We start from the raw sequence: 12,486 nt of genomic DNA on the forward strand, positions 1-12,486 counted from the left end.
GTAGAGCCGCCGTGCACATGGCATCGACCTGAAGGGGACGGTCGTGGTCTTCGACGAAGCTCACAACGTGGTGAGTGTCTGGGTGGCCTTCCCGACACCCCCTTCCTCCTGCTCACTTTCTTGCGCACAACAGCTGGGCCTTTCTGTCCAGACCCCCGCGTCCCACTGTCAGGACCAAGCAAAACTGGGCAAGGTGGGCTGCCGGCCTGGGCCTGCCATTTGCACGCAAGAGCCCCAGGCCCTTCCTGCCATCCCATTCCTTCTCTTCCCTCTTGTCCCCGGCTGCTGCCTCCCTGCTGCCCGCTCGCCCTGCCACCCCCGTCCTGTGGCCTCTGTCGGGGCCCAAGGACCCCGTCTCCAGGAGTGCTGGGCCTTGGCCAGAGCACTGGAGGAAGGCCACCTGGGGAGCCTGGCATCCTCAGCCCCGCTGGGTTCCAGGCAGTTGTTGCCATGGGGACGGTGCGCCCATGGGCCAGATTCGGCTTTGGAGAGAAGCTAGAAGCTAGAGTTTAACGGGAAATTTTCTAACTATAAAATGTAGACAGCTCAAGTAAAATTGTTTTCAAACACTGTCTGGGCCAGACATCCGTCTCTGGGCCAGTTTGAGACCCGGCCTTGAGAACACAAGGTGGGGCTTGGGGGGCTCTTGCTTCCCCTCCCTCTGCCCCCCGCACCTCTGCCTCGTGGAGCACCGTGACGGGTGTGCTCGGGCTCACAGGAGAAGATGTGTGAGGAGGCCGCGTCCTTCGACCTGACGCCCCACGACGTGGCTTCGGGACTGGACGTGATAGACCAGGTGCTGCAGGAGCAGACCAAGGTGGCGCGGCAGACCGAGCTCCACCCGGAGTTCAGCGCGGACTCCGCTGGCTCAGGTGCGCTCCGGGCAGGGGCCGCAGACCAGACGAGGGGCCCGTCCGCCCAGGGCCCTTCTTTCAAGTCGGCCTCAGGGGCAGGGCCAGCCTCTGTAAGAGTCTTCTTGGCCTCACAGATGGGGCTGGGGGGCTGGGTACCGCCCAACCAGTCAGCACTTTCTCAAGTCCTTTTCACCGTTTCCCCGGGGGTGTGAACTTGCCTCTACTGCATAGAAGTGAAAACCAAGGGTGTCAGCCGCAACAACATTTTGTAATGACCTGCGGGCATCGTCCACAGGAGCGACGCTCAGAGAGTCATGTCCCGCATTTTCCTTTCGCAGCAGTGATTGCAGTGTGTGTAGAAATCTTTGGTGGACGCAGTTAGTTTGTCCAGACGTTCTGCATGGCCTTTGTTAGTGTTAGGAACCCACCTTTTGCTCACCCAGACCACTTTGTAGCAAGCGTTTCTACCGTCGAGTTGCTGCAGGTTCGTAGCATTTGCGCCCTGCCCTGTGGACGTCATCCACGTCCCGCCGTGTCCTTCACGCGAGTGTGGGGCGGGGCGTGAACAGCCTCAGCTTCCCGGTCTCTTTACGGTCACACACGTGGACAGACTCCAGAGGGCGTGGAGGCCCCTGCTGCCGCCAGGCCGCCTGCTTCCGCCCCCTCTGCGAGGGTCTCCAGGCCTCCTTTGACGCGCTCACAGGTTGTGTTGGGGATGGGAGGGTTTGTAAACGGCTTTGTGTGTTTAGCACAGAAGTTCTCAAACATGTTGGCTTCAGGACCCTTTATGTTTTAAACTTTACGTTCTTGAAATTTACTGGGCTTTGTTTATATGAGTTACGTCTATGGATAATTAGTGTATTAGAAGTAAACACTAAACAACTAAATAAGGAACAGTTAGGTGTCAGTTTCCTAGGGCTGCCTTAACAAAGTACCAGAGGCTGGGAGGCTTCAACAACAGAGGTTTATCCTTTCAGTTCTGGGGCCAGACGTCCACGTGTTGGGTGTCAGCTGGGGCGGCTCCTCCTGTGAGTTCCCGGGGCATGTGCACCAGGCCTCCCTGTCCCAGCTCTGCAGCTGCTGGCCGACCTGGGCTTGTAGACGCCTCGCTCCGTCTTCACACGGTGTCCTCTCTCATAGGGCCGCCTGTCACTGGAGGAGGGCCCAACCCAGTCCTCTAGGACCTCATCCTGACTGACCATATCTGCAAATAAGGTCACATTCACAGGGGTCAGGGTTTAGGATTTGAACAGAGCTTTCTGGAGGACACAATTCAATCCATGACATGTTAACATAAATAACACTTTTTTGGAAAAATAACTATATTTTAAAAATTAGAAGAGTGGCATTATTTCAGTTTTGCAAATCTCTTTAATATCTGGCTTAATACAAGGTAATTGGATCTCGTAACTGTTCCTGCTTTGGGCTGATGTGATACTGCACATCATGGCTGTATTCATTTCCTAGTGCTGCTAAAAGAAATTTCCAGACTTAGCTTAAAGCAACACAAATGTATTATCTCATGGGGCCCAGAAGCCCAGGATGGGCCAGCAGTGCTCTTCCTTCTGGAGTCTGCAGAGGGGGATCCGTTTCCTGGTCTTTTACAGCTTCTAGAGGCGCCACGTTGTTTGGCTTGTGACCCCACGTCTCCGACCTCTGCTTCTTCGGTCTCCTCTGCTTCTGTAAGGACCCTGCTGTTCCATTTAGGGCCACCCCGGATAATCCAGGATTATCGCCCCGTCTCAGGGTCCTCAACTCCGTTGCATCTGCAGGTCCCTTTGGCCGCAGAGCTGACCTATTCATGGGTTCCAGGGATTAGAATGCGGACATGTGTGGGGACCAGTATCAGCCTCTGGGAAACTACACGGTATATTTGTGAGAGAAAGAAGGAAAAAGGCAAATCGTGTACCAGTAGGAATAGCAGTAGCGGCAGTAGCAGCACCACGAAAATAGGTTGACTCTGCAGCCGTCCTGGACGGGTCTCGGGCCGGGTCCCTTGGCCCGCTGTGCTCTGCTGCTTAGGTGTCCTCATGGATGCACCGTCCTGGCGTCACCGTCTTTACCTGCGATGGGAATTTCTGAGTCGGCTGCTTTCGACCCCGAATGCATGTACCTGAGTAAATAGGTCAGCATTTCTCCAGGGGCGTATCTAGGAATGGATTTTCTGATTGACAGTCACATGCGTCATAAACCTTGCTGTTTTAAAATTGTCTTTTACTTTTAAAGTTGGATGTTGTTCTAGGACTTTTTTTTCTTTTTAAAGCCCAGTAATGTTGCTGCAGTTAGTCTCAGTGTTGATTTTCCGGATCGATGTACGATGAGCTCTTTCAGCCTGTAGTTCCGTCTCCTCTTACCTGGGGGGGATGTTGTCCCACACGGCAGCGCTCAGGGCCCGGCCTTGGCTTCGGTTTCTGCTCCAGGGATCATGTCGTGTCTCTTCCACCTGAGTTCGGAACCTGTCACTCTCTCAAATCCTTTTGTCTCTATTTTTCTTTGACTTATAAAAATTCCCCCCTTTCACCATCTGTGTCTTTTAAGACGATGTGGCATGTATCTACTTTTGTGTTCTTCTAATTTAATCTTTATTTCTCAAGTGTTTTGTTCTCCTAGTTGTGTCTGAGTTCTGTTGCTTCATTTCTGAGTTTTAGAAAACCTGGCTCGTGTTGTTGTTTCATGTCTTATGTCCTGTCCTGACACCGTCATCTTCTGTTTTCTCACCAGCTCGCAGCTAACTTGCTACAGCTGCTGCGTGCCTTCCCCAGACCCCGCGGCCGATGCTCTGCCCCATTTGACCAGCCCCCCACTGAGTGGACAGGTTCCCTCTTTCTCTGCCTCCTTCAGGGCGGTTGCCGGCCTGGCGCCTTTACTCCGTGTCTTAGCGTGTGTTTCCTGAGAACAAGGACATTCTCTTTGACAATCCGATCATAAAACCAGCATCCGTACTGCACTCTCCTCTAATCGGCAGCAGCATTAGAATTTTCCCAGCTGTCCTCGGTAAGGCCCGAAACACAGCCACCCCTCTGCCCGGTGCCGTGGGCTCCGGGCCTGTGAAGAGAAAGGCTAGTTATTTCGTCGACTGTCCTACAGTTTGGATTTGTCTGCTGTGTTCTCATGGTTGGAGTCAGGTTTTGCATTTTGGTGGGAATACCGCGGACTTGCGTCGTCTCGCAGGTGACATTGGTGACGTTAACTTCAGTCTGGTTACGTGATGGCTGCTGGGTGTTTCTGCTGTGAAGTCACTGCTTTTCCATTTGTGATTCTTAAGTCATTTGTGGCATCCAGTAATGAGTCGTCCCTGAATTAATGATTTCCATGATGTCTGCAGAATGATGGGTCTTCTCATCCTCCCATCTTCCGTGTGAGGTCTTGTACTAACCTCCACCTCCGCATCAGCATGTGGGCCCACGTGCTCACGCGCTCACCCCCACACCCGTGTGCGTAGGATTGTGAGTTCACGCTCTCGCCCGCCCCAGTTTTAGTCCAGAACCACGCGGTTCCTTCTTCTTTCCTCCCTCTCCATGTTCGTAACGCCTTTTGTGAGAAAACGAGCTTCCATTTTTTCTCAGTATCGTACTTACTTGTTTGATCCTAGAACCCACAGACAGTTGTTTGAGAATTGCCAGCCCACCCACGATAAATGAACATCTACTCACTAGGTTTAATGTTTGTTCACGTCCTTTTTGTCGTTGGTCTGTGACCACAGAATGAAAACGCTCTTTCAGAGCTTCCTTGGGTTGTTTCTTTCTGCTTCACTGTGGTCATATTATTCATTTTAAGCTCATTTGTTATGTTTATATTTCATTTCATACTCCATTTTTTTGCCATTTATGTTGATTTTATTTGTTTATTTTATTTATTTATTTTTTGGCTGTGTTGGGCCTCCGTTGCACGCGGGCTTTCTCTAGTTGCCGCGAGCGGGGGCTACTCTTTGTTGTGGTGCACGGGCTTCTCATTGCAGTGGCTTCTCTTGTTGTGGAGCACGGGTTCTAGGCGCACGGGCTTCAGTAGTTGTGGCACGTGGGCTCAGTAGTAGTGGCTCGTGGGCTCTAGAGCGCAGACTCAGTAGTTGTGGCTCACGGGCTTAGTTGATCCGCGGCATGTGGGATCTTCCCGGACCACGGCTCGAACCCGTGCCCCCTGCATTGGCAGGCGGATTCTTAACCACTGTACCACCAGGGAAGTCCCAGAAGGCGGATTCTTTTTTTTTTTTTAAGTTTCTCTTATGGCTGTTTTTTGAAAGCAGCTTTTTTTTTTTTTTTTAAGTATTTGTTTTTTTATTTATGGCTGTGTTGGGTCTTCGTTTCTGTGCGAGGGCTTTCTCTAGTTGTGGCAAGCGGGGGCCACTCTTCATCGCGGTGCGCGGGCCTCTCACTATCGCGGCCTCTCTAGTTGTGGAGCACAGGTTCCAGATGCGCAGGCTCAGTAGTTGTGGCTCACGGGCCCAGCTGCTCCGCGGCACGTGGGATCTTCCCAGACCAGGGCTCGAACCCGTGTCCCCTGCATTGGCAGGCAGATTCTCAACCACTGCGCCACCAGGGAAGCCCCCAGAAGGCGGATTCTTAACCACTGCGCCACCAGGGAAGCCCTCCTTAGCTGCTTTTGTCCATGACAGTTTCTCAGACCTCCCTTGGTGTTTTGGAGGAGGATTGCTCTGACGTTGTGTAGAATGCCCCTTCATTGGGGTTTGGATTTGTGTGACGTTTCTCCCCTGGACGTACGGGGGTGTGGGATTTGGGGAGGAAGGGCTCAGATGTACAGGGCCCGACTCATTGTACTGCATCCAGGTCCCTGCAGTCAACTCCGTGTGACTTATGACCTTGATTGCCAGCTGAGGTTGGCTTTGTCAGGGGCTCCAAGTTACTCGTTCCCCTCCTTTCCACACTGTTCTCTTTGGACGGAGGTCACTCTGCACAGCCCACGCCTAAGGAGTGGGGTTATTCAGCCAGGTGTCAATCTCCATGACCCTGTGTTAGGCAGAGGCTTCTTAGAAGTAACACCAATAGCACAAGCACCCAGAGATAAAAATAGATAAACAGGACTTAACAAAATCAAAAACTTTTGTGCGTCAGAGGACACCATCAAGAAAGCAGAGACATCCCACAGAACAGGAAGAATTTTTTGCAAATAACATATCTGATAAGGGATTGGTATCTAGAATAGGGAGGAAACCTTTAACAACTCAACAAAAAGACAACCCAACCCAACTGAAAAATGGGCAAAAGATATAAATAGACACTTCTTGAAAGATACACAGATGGCCAATATACACATGTAAAAAGGAGCCCATTGGTCATCAGGAAAACACAGCTCAGAACCACGTTCATGTGCATGTCTACAGGGTCTCTGAAGGTGACTGCCCCCCTCAGCTCAGGCTGCTGCTTCCAGGTCAAGTTCCAGCCGTGTGGATTTCAGAGCCTCTTCTGTCAGTGTCTTGCCCTCCACACCAGCATCCTGGTTCCTTAGGACGGGGTGGTGGAATTAGAAGGATGCAGACATGTGCATTTGTGCTTTCCCTTGCCCAGGGCTGAACTTGGAGCTGGAGGACCTCGCGAAGCTGAAGAGTAAGTGCGCCCCCCCTCCCGCCTGCCGTGGACTGCCCCCCACAGCCCCGCCCTGAGAGCCCCTAACCCCACAGCGATCCTGCTTCGCCTGGAGGGGGCCATTGACGCCGTGGAGCTGCCTGGAGGTGACGGCGGTGTCACCAAGCCTGGGAGGTGAGGGACCTAGCAGGGCGGGTGTGCCGGGCTCTGTCCCTGCAGCATTCCACCCCACGTGGCCTAGAATGTCGCTGGGTCACAATCCAGAGAGTCTTTTTCCGTCTTGGAGGCCCAGGAGGGTTTGGTCATTGAGAGTGTCGGCACCGCCACCCTCTCCTCTGGTTCACCCCTCTGTCTGCACTGCAGTTGCCTTTTAGAACGAGGCTCCTGCCTCCGTGCCACCTTCTGTTAGGATGAAAAGTCGCCTGGAACGTTCTGAACGTCCCACAGGCCTCCGAGTCGCGGGGTTTGTTCCCCGTGGGATGGTGGCCTAGGGCAGGTATCACCCTCCTCGGTGCACCACTGCCAGCTGTGCTGGCACCCAGGCCCAGGTCTGTCGAGGCAAGGAATGTTCTGGAATGTTCTGGAGTGCTGGGCCGCCTGCCTTGTCCCTGAGCCCCATCTGCTCCGCTCTGCTCAGGCCCTCGCAGGGCCCGGTTGCTTCCCAAATGGCCCTGGCGCCTCCTTGGCTCCCACACCCGCAGGGCTTCCTCTGCAGCTTCCACTGCGCACCGTCCCCCCCCCCCCGCCTCTCCAGAACTGCCCTTTCGGTGCCCTGCCCAGAGCCACCACTTCAGGGGGGCCCTGATGACTACCTCCCGGCCTCCCTGCGGGGCCCGAGCCCCGAGCCCAGGCCTGTTTCTGGGTATGCCGGTCTCATGCAGGCCGCTGTCCTCCCCACTGGGGCTCCTGAGAGGAGAGGCCTTTCACCTCCAGGTTTGGGCCTCCCCGGAGGCTCAGAGCTTGCTTTTGGGTGAAGGAAACTTAAAATGCTTTTGGCTGTTAGGTTCCCAAAGTGCAGCCTAATCTCCTGCCAGGCCTGAGCTGCCTCTTTCCTCGTAGCTACATCTTTGAGCTGTTTGCCGAAGCCCAGATAACGTTTCACACCAAGGGCTGCATCCTTGACTCCCTGGACCAGATCATCCAACACCTGGCAGGACGTGAGTCCCTGGCCGCCTCGCGCCCTGTGGCTGACGCCTTACTCAAGGGCGCAGCCTGACGGGAACTTGGCCCATGGAGCTGCCTTTCTGATTCGGATGTTGAGATCTTAGCATGTTTGGTGGCATGTGTCCTATAAAGAGCGGTCTTCCCTGCTTAGCCCCTTTTAAGAAAGAGCAGTGAGGGGCCTGGGTGGGTCAGTGAGCTGTGGGCCCCACCATCCTCTCCCCCAAATCTCCTGCGCTCTGTTTCTGCCCAGAGGGTTTCCATGGGACTGCTTCCCAGAGGCTGTGCCACCCAGCCTTGCCACGCTCCTGGGCTCTGGGCAGCCCCAGCCTTACCTGGCTGCAGAGCCTCTCTTCTTGTCCCACTGACCCACGGGAGACCCACTGGGAAGACAGGGTGAGCTGCCCTCTGAGGGCACGCCCCTCAGCCGACACGGGGGCTGGACAGCCCAGTGGACGGTCAGCACCCGCTGCCCCCGCAGGTGCGGGGCTGTTCGCCAGCACGGCGGGGCTGCAGAAGCTGGCAGACGTCATCCAGGTAAGGACCGCTGCCGCGTGGACGGGGTGTCTCCTCTCCTTTCCTGCTGGAAGTTGGCGGGGCCTCCTTCTGCAGAGCTGCTGTGGATTCTAGACTTGGGGAAGGACAAGGCGCCCCCAGCACACGCTTCGAGTCAGCACCGCAGGGCTGGTTTCCTCTCGCCCTGAGCACCCGCCGCAGGCCTTGAGGGCAGGGCCAGGCGGGGAGCGGGGCCGCTTAGGGTGAGAGTCTGGTAGGTCCCTCCAGTTTTCAGACAGGCCCAGCGGCTTCTGCCCAGCCAGCTGCCGCCTTTTCTCCAGTTTCTTGCTGACACAGCTTTGCAGGGGAAAGTTAATGCAGAAGCCCGTGCCGGCGTGGGGGGCATGGACTCTGTCCCGCAGCCCCTGTTGCGTTGCCGGGCCAGCCTCGCCCAGAGGGTGTTGAGACGAGGGGTGAGTGTGTCCCGTCCACACCCATTAGGTGGGGCCTGGGGCTGCTGTTTGGAGTCACTGGGTGGTCTGCACGTCCTCTGGGCCAGGCCGGCCTCAGTCTGGGCTTTGGGATCCGCTTGGGGGGAGGGGCAGCCTCCAGGGCTCACCGAGCCCTTGCTCTGCCACACGCAGACCCCACCTTCCCCAGGCCAGGCGACCAGGGGGGCTGTCACACGCCTCAGGGCCTCTGGACGTGACGACTTCCTGCCCCTAACGTGCCGTCCCATGTGTCCAGCTGTCCTCCTCGGGCCCAGCTGAGCCTCCTCCTCAGCTCAAGTGGACAGGCCAGGGCCCGCCTTCCTTTCGCTGTGTGCTGCCCAGCTGGCCGCTGAGGGCCGGTGTGATGGTTCCAGGCGGTCCAGCCCCTCCTGCGCCTCGCTGGGCCTTTCTTCAGAGGCCCCTCCGTGGCCGCTGGTCCTTGGGGAAACCGGGGCACGCGAGGCCCCGTGTGGCGTGGGCATGGCTGCGCGGCTCACGGTGGGGCGCGCCTGGCTGCGGGCAGGGCTCAGTGGGCTCGAGGCCCTGGGTGACCTGCCCGGCAGCGCGTCACTCTGTCGCCCCCTCCTTGTCTCTCCCCACCCCTCGCGGTGCTTCCACACTGCCCGCCGGGCCTGCGGTCGGCCTGTGCAGGGCGCCATCCGCGGGGCCCCTGGCCGCACCCCCAGGTGCTCATCACCGTGGGTGTGGGATGAGCACCTGCCGGCCCACACTCCCTCCAGCTGGAGGGGATGTGACAGGCTGGTGAGTGAGCGTGGCCCGTAGGCAGCTTGGGCAGCAGGGGAAGCTGAGTCACCCGCCAGGGGCTACTTAGAGCAGCTGCCAAGGGAAATTCCAAACCAATGGGGTTGGTGGTGCTTGGGTTCCGGAGAGTACGGAGCAGGGAGGAACCCGCTCCATAAACGGGCGTCGGGGAGGGGAGGGGGCCGTGCAGGCCTGGAAGCGAGGGCGCCCCGGCCTGCTGGCCTGTTCAGCTGCAGGGACGTGTGAGGAGGGCGGGAGGATGGGCAGAGGGCGCCACGGAGGGAGGGCCCGCCTGGCAGGGGCAGGGCCTCCAGGGCAGGGCCGGGGGGCCGCAGCTGGGGCTCGGGACTCCCTGGAGACCCAGCAGTAACGGTGTGTCACCGCCCCGGGGGGCAGAGGCCTGGGACACTCGCTGCCCCGGCAGGAAGTGATGGGAGGAGGGGGACAGAGCCCGGGCCTGCAGGATGCCACGCTAGAATGTTCCTTCTTCTCCGTGACCCCGGCTGCCCTTCCAGCCCCATCCCCGCCTCACAGATGGGACGGAGCCCCCAGGGTGGAGTGCAGAGCTGGCCGTGGGCAGGCAGCAGAGCCCCAGCCGGGGAGGGAGGCTGCAGCGGGCGCCCCCAGGGCTACGGCTGCACCCGTGCCTGCCACCTCCTCCCCCGCCGCCCGCCCGTGCCTAGCACTAGGACACAGCGCAGCCACACCGCTGTCTGACGCCCCTGGCCGTCCCGTGAGGTGTGAGGGCCGCTCTGGGGCCACAGCGCAGGGCTTTGCAGAGGAAGCCATGGCCCCAGAGGGGCCTCACCAGGCGGTGTGGCCTCCGCTCCGGGATCAGGTCCAGTGTGTGTGGTTCCGCCCTTGCAGGCGAACACTTTGGTGAATCGCGAGGCCAGGTGTTTTGCCGTCTGGACAATGAAAGTGCTTCTCGAAGCTCCTCTCGCCTTGGAACTTACTCCTCACAGGCTGCACTGCACCCCCAGGCCGTGCTTCTGGGCCCTCACATGCAGGGCCATGGGGTGCCCGCAGCTCCTCCTGGCCATGCGCCCACATCCCCTGGGCCTGGCAGGAGTTTGCTGAGAACAGGCTGCTGATCCGGGCTCCCGAGGCCTTTCCTGTTCGTAGGAAGATTTGGTGGGTGAGGCTTCTGCCCATGCGCGCCGGTGGTGCCGGTCTTCTCTGTTTTCACGGACGCTGGGTGGAAGTCGTGGCCTCATCTTCAGCCTCTAACCCAGCAGAAGGCGCCTGGGAGTGGCGTGACGACACGGGGCTGTGGAACACGCCGTCCCTTTTGAACGTGTCTTGGCCTTGTTTCCACCAGCCGTGTGTCAGAGTCAGATTGTTCCCTTTCTGTGAGGAGCTTCTTGGGCTTTGGCCGGGATGCCTTGGACGTTCGGGTTATTGTGGGGAGAGCCGGGGCTCTGTGATGTCCAGAGGTCCGGCTCTCCTCCAGGGCGACCTCACAGACTGTTCCGGAGGAAGTGACGTCTGTCTCTTGCTTTATCTCCAGCGTTACATACTTTTTGTTGCTGTTGTGAAAGGGGTCTTTTTAACTCACTGGTGCTTGTGTGTGAGAAAAGCATTGACTTATTTGTTGGTCTTGTGTGAAGCTATCTTACTAAGTTTTCAGTTCTAAAAGTTTGTTGTTTGGTTTTCTGGATTTTCTAAGTAGATGGTCCTGTTGTTTGTAACGTCTAGTGTGTTGTATTTTCTGCCCCCATATTTATCCCTCTTGTGGTTTTTTCTTGGCTTGTTGCGTTGGCTAAGAATACAATTCCGCTTATTTTATTTAGGGATTAATTTCATCCTATTACTTCTCGATGTGAACGGCGTTCCTTTCCCCTAGCCCCTGACCCAGCCCTTGGGGAGAGCGGAGAGGGCGGGTGGCTGACCTGGGCCCGGTCCCCGTGAGAGGCTTCGACTGGCTGCCGAGGAGGGGCCTGCAGGGCGGCTGTGTCTCCAGTGCAGCGGGGCCCCTGAGGGGAGGGGACAGGCAGCTCCGGCTCCTCAGCCTGGGGTCCTGCCCCAGGGACGTTGTTGGCTTGGAAGCAGGGGCAGGTGGTGGCTGTGTCCTGAGTGTCCATCTGTCCTGCGTGGGAGCGACTCGGCAGGGGTGGCAGCCTCTGGCATGTCCTGCTGACTTTGTCCCTCATCTCTGCCGTTCAGATCGTGTTTAGCGTGGACCCTGCTGAAGGAGGCCCCGGTTCCATGGTGGGGCCGGGGTGTCAGTCCTACAAGGTGGGTCTGCTTCCTGGATGGGGGCTCCCGGGCCGGGGTCTCAGTCCCACAAGGTGGGGCTGCCTCCAGGATGGGGGCTCCCGAGTGGGGCCCAGGACACCTCTCCATTCCACCTGTCCAGGTGCACATCCACCCTGATGCTGGTCACCGGAGGACAGCTCAGCGGTCAGATGCCTGGAACGCCACGGCGGCCAGAAAGCAAGGTGCGGCACCTCGGGTGGCTGGGACATGCTCCCCCTGGGGCGGGGCCCCGTCCAGCTGCGGGCTCCCGGCCGCCTGTCGCTCCAGCCTTCTCCAGGTGACGCCCCACCTGCCCTCTAAGAGTCAGAGCTGTCAAAGTGAGAGACCTCCAAGGGCCCGCTGGCCCGGGGCCTGCCTGGAGTTTCCACAGGGGTCGGCCCTCAGACCCCTGCTGGACAGAGAAGCCAGAGCGCCCCGAGACCGGGCTCGCGGCTCCCCAGCGTGCTCTGTGGTCACTCCTGTCCTTGCTGGTGCAGGGCTGGCCCAGGACAGCGTGGGCTTGGAGCCGCGCCTCCATCCTCCCCACCGAGGGGCAGGTCCTGTCCCGGAAGTTGGAAAAGGCTTCTCTGGTCCCGGAACGTGGTTTGCTCTTTTCTGGGGAGCGTTCCTGCTGCCCTGTGACGCGGTCGGATCCGAGAGTCACGTTGCCAGCATCCGCTGTGCTCTTCCATCTCCGGTTTCCGGAGCCACTGGGAGCGCATGGGAGGGCCGGCGTGTCTGCCCGCAGGCCGTGCTCTGGCATCCTCCCTGGCTGGGCTGGACGTGTGTAGGACGTTGCCCCTGGCTTCCTGCCTCCAGGGGCTGTGGGCCTGCACTCCTCCGTCTTCTGCAGCCCCACCTGGAGTACAGGGAGGGAGGCTGGCTCTTCACTGAGCCACAAGGACGTCTGGGGCTGGGGTAGGCTGGCCTCTCTGGAAGGGACTT

The 12,486-nt window shown here is 58.2% G+C and overlaps 1 protein-coding gene across 7 annotated transcripts in view; it reads left to right on the forward strand.

The window, feature by feature from the left end:
• Window positions 1-12,486, forward strand: part of RTEL1 (regulator of telomere elongation helicase 1) — a 28,201-nt gene that overhangs the window by 7,583 nt on the left and 8,132 nt on the right. For all 7 annotated transcript variants that reach the window (XM_028167278.2, XM_057529967.1, XM_057529964.1 and 4 more), the window contains exons 9-16: window positions 5-70; window positions 719-872; window positions 6,377-6,415; window positions 6,490-6,568; window positions 7,454-7,551; window positions 8,037-8,092; window positions 11,470-11,541; window positions 11,663-11,744. In XM_028167278.2, coding sequence (XP_028023079.2) covers window positions 5-70; window positions 719-872; window positions 6,377-6,415; window positions 6,490-6,568; window positions 7,454-7,551; window positions 8,037-8,092; window positions 11,470-11,541; window positions 11,663-11,744 — 646 coding nt within the window. The remainder of the gene's footprint in view (window positions 1-4; window positions 71-718; window positions 873-6,376; window positions 6,416-6,489; window positions 6,569-7,453; window positions 7,552-8,036; window positions 8,093-11,469; window positions 11,542-11,662; window positions 11,745-12,486) is intronic.

This window comes from Balaenoptera acutorostrata, chromosome 15 (genome assembly GCF_949987535.1).
Source record: "Balaenoptera acutorostrata chromosome 15, mBalAcu1.1, whole genome shotgun sequence".
Taxonomy (NCBI): domain Eukaryota; kingdom Metazoa; phylum Chordata; class Mammalia; order Artiodactyla; family Balaenopteridae; genus Balaenoptera; species Balaenoptera acutorostrata.